At 68.8% G+C, this 1,674-nt stretch overlaps 1 protein-coding gene across 1 annotated transcript in view; it reads left to right on the forward strand.

Moving 5' to 3' along the window:
* Positions 1-1,674, forward strand: part of TRAF2 (TNF receptor-associated factor 2) — a 10,524-nt gene that overhangs the window by 4,276 nt on the left and 4,574 nt on the right. Inside the window, exons 4-5 of the mRNA XM_010832683.1 lie at positions 909-1,070; positions 1,207-1,281. Coding sequence (XP_010830985.1) covers positions 909-1,070; positions 1,207-1,281 — 237 coding nt within the window. The remainder of the gene's footprint in view (positions 1-908; positions 1,071-1,206; positions 1,282-1,674) is intronic.

Below are 1,674 nucleotides of genomic sequence, written 5' to 3' on the forward strand. Positions count from 1 at the left end.
CTGCTTTCCCCGCAGCCAAGCCTGCCGCGCGAGGTGGAGGCCATGTGCCCGCCGTCCTGGACTGTGGGCCGCGTAGAGACGGCCCGAGACAGGCTCCTCCTCCTTCAGGGTCACTGTGGCTGACCTCTGGGGCATCCAGCCCTGCAGATCGGCCCTGCAGCCCTGAGCGGCCCCCGCTTGGTGGGGGCCCAGCCTGCATCTCCACAGAGGCTCTGGCCCCGTGGGGTGGTGTGCTTGGCGCCTAGCTGTGCTCCTACGAGTGGTCATGTTCACATGATATGGATTTGACTGCAGTTTTTATAAAAGCACCGCACACAAAGCGTCACGTCCTGTGTTCTGCTTACTGCCTCTTCCTGCGCCCTTTCCGGCCAGGCTTCCTGACGGCTCTCCTGGTCTCCGCCTGTCCCCTGCGCCCACCACCCCGCCCATTTCCCAGCCCACCCTTTCTCTCCGCTCCAGCTGCCTCCGCCTCCTCTCTCACCCCGTGGCCACCCCAGTGCCCGGCAGGCCTGGCTCTCACGGCCGCGGCACAGCCACCCACGTCGTCGCCTCTCCTGGGACAGCCTGGGCCTGGCTGATCGTTCGGAGCCCCAGGCTGGGACCCCGCGTCCCCGGCCACATCACCCATGGCCTCGGCTCCAGGAGGGTGAGGGGAGGGCCTCCGTCTGGCTGTCGCCTGGGCCGGGGTGGCTCTCCTCTGTCTTTCGTCCTCTGAGAGCCTGTCCCTCTGCCTCCGTGCCCCCCTCACCGTCCCCTCGGTGTCCAGAAGGTGGGGCTCCGCTGGCTGGACCCGGGTCCTGATCTCTGCCCTGGAGCAGGGGCGCCGGAGTGAGCGTGGGGGTCCCGTGGCCTGGACGCGGCCAGAATCCCGCCACTGCCCCGCCGACACCAGCTCCCTCTGTTGCCAGAGCTGCCACGAAGGACAGTGCCCGTTCATGCTGACCGAGTGCCCGGCGTGCAAAGGCCTCGTGCGCCTGGGCGAGAAGGAGCACCACCTGGAGCACCAGTGCCCGGAGCGGAGCCTCAGCTGCCGGCACTGCAGGGCGCCCTGCTCCCCTGCCGACATGAAGGTGAGCGCGCCGGGGCGGCATGCGGGCCTGCGTCTCCCTCCCTTGGCCTCCTGACGTCCAGACGGGCCGGCCCCGAGCCTGTGGATGCCCCCCGCATGCCGGGCCAGGGCCCTGACGGCCGCCGTGCCCCTTGCAGGCGCACCACCAGATCTGCCCCAAGTTCCCCTTGACGTGCGACGGCTGCGGCAAGAAGAAGATCGCCCGTGAGAAGGTGGGTGCTCTGGGCCAGAGTGGGCTCCATGTCTCTCCCGCCCCCCACCCCCCAAAGCACTGCCCGGTGTCTGCGCCCTTGGCCCGCGTGGGCGGGGACCTGGCGCTTGGGTGTTCCACGCTGTGTCGGGGCTCCCAGTTTGCTGGGGGTCTCTGTCTCTGAGGGCGGGGCGGGGCGGGGTGGGCAGCAGCTCTCGTCTGCTCCCGCAGCACGTGGTCTCACGGGCCCCTCTCACGTCCCTGCTGGCTGTGTGGGGATCTGACCTGTGTGGCCGGCTGTCTCTCCAGCCCTCCAGCTCTTGGGGGAGGATGAGAGCCCTGTGGCCTGTTTTTGGGGAGGCAGCTGTGGTGCGTCTGACAGAGTCCGTCTGTCTTCTTTTCCTTTGAGTGTCTG

The sequence above is a fragment of the Bison bison genome, unplaced genomic scaffold (genome assembly GCF_000754665.1).
Source record: "Bison bison bison isolate TAMUID 2011002044 unplaced genomic scaffold, Bison_UMD1.0 scf7180017457476, whole genome shotgun sequence".
NCBI classification, from domain to species: domain Eukaryota; kingdom Metazoa; phylum Chordata; class Mammalia; order Artiodactyla; family Bovidae; genus Bison; species Bison bison.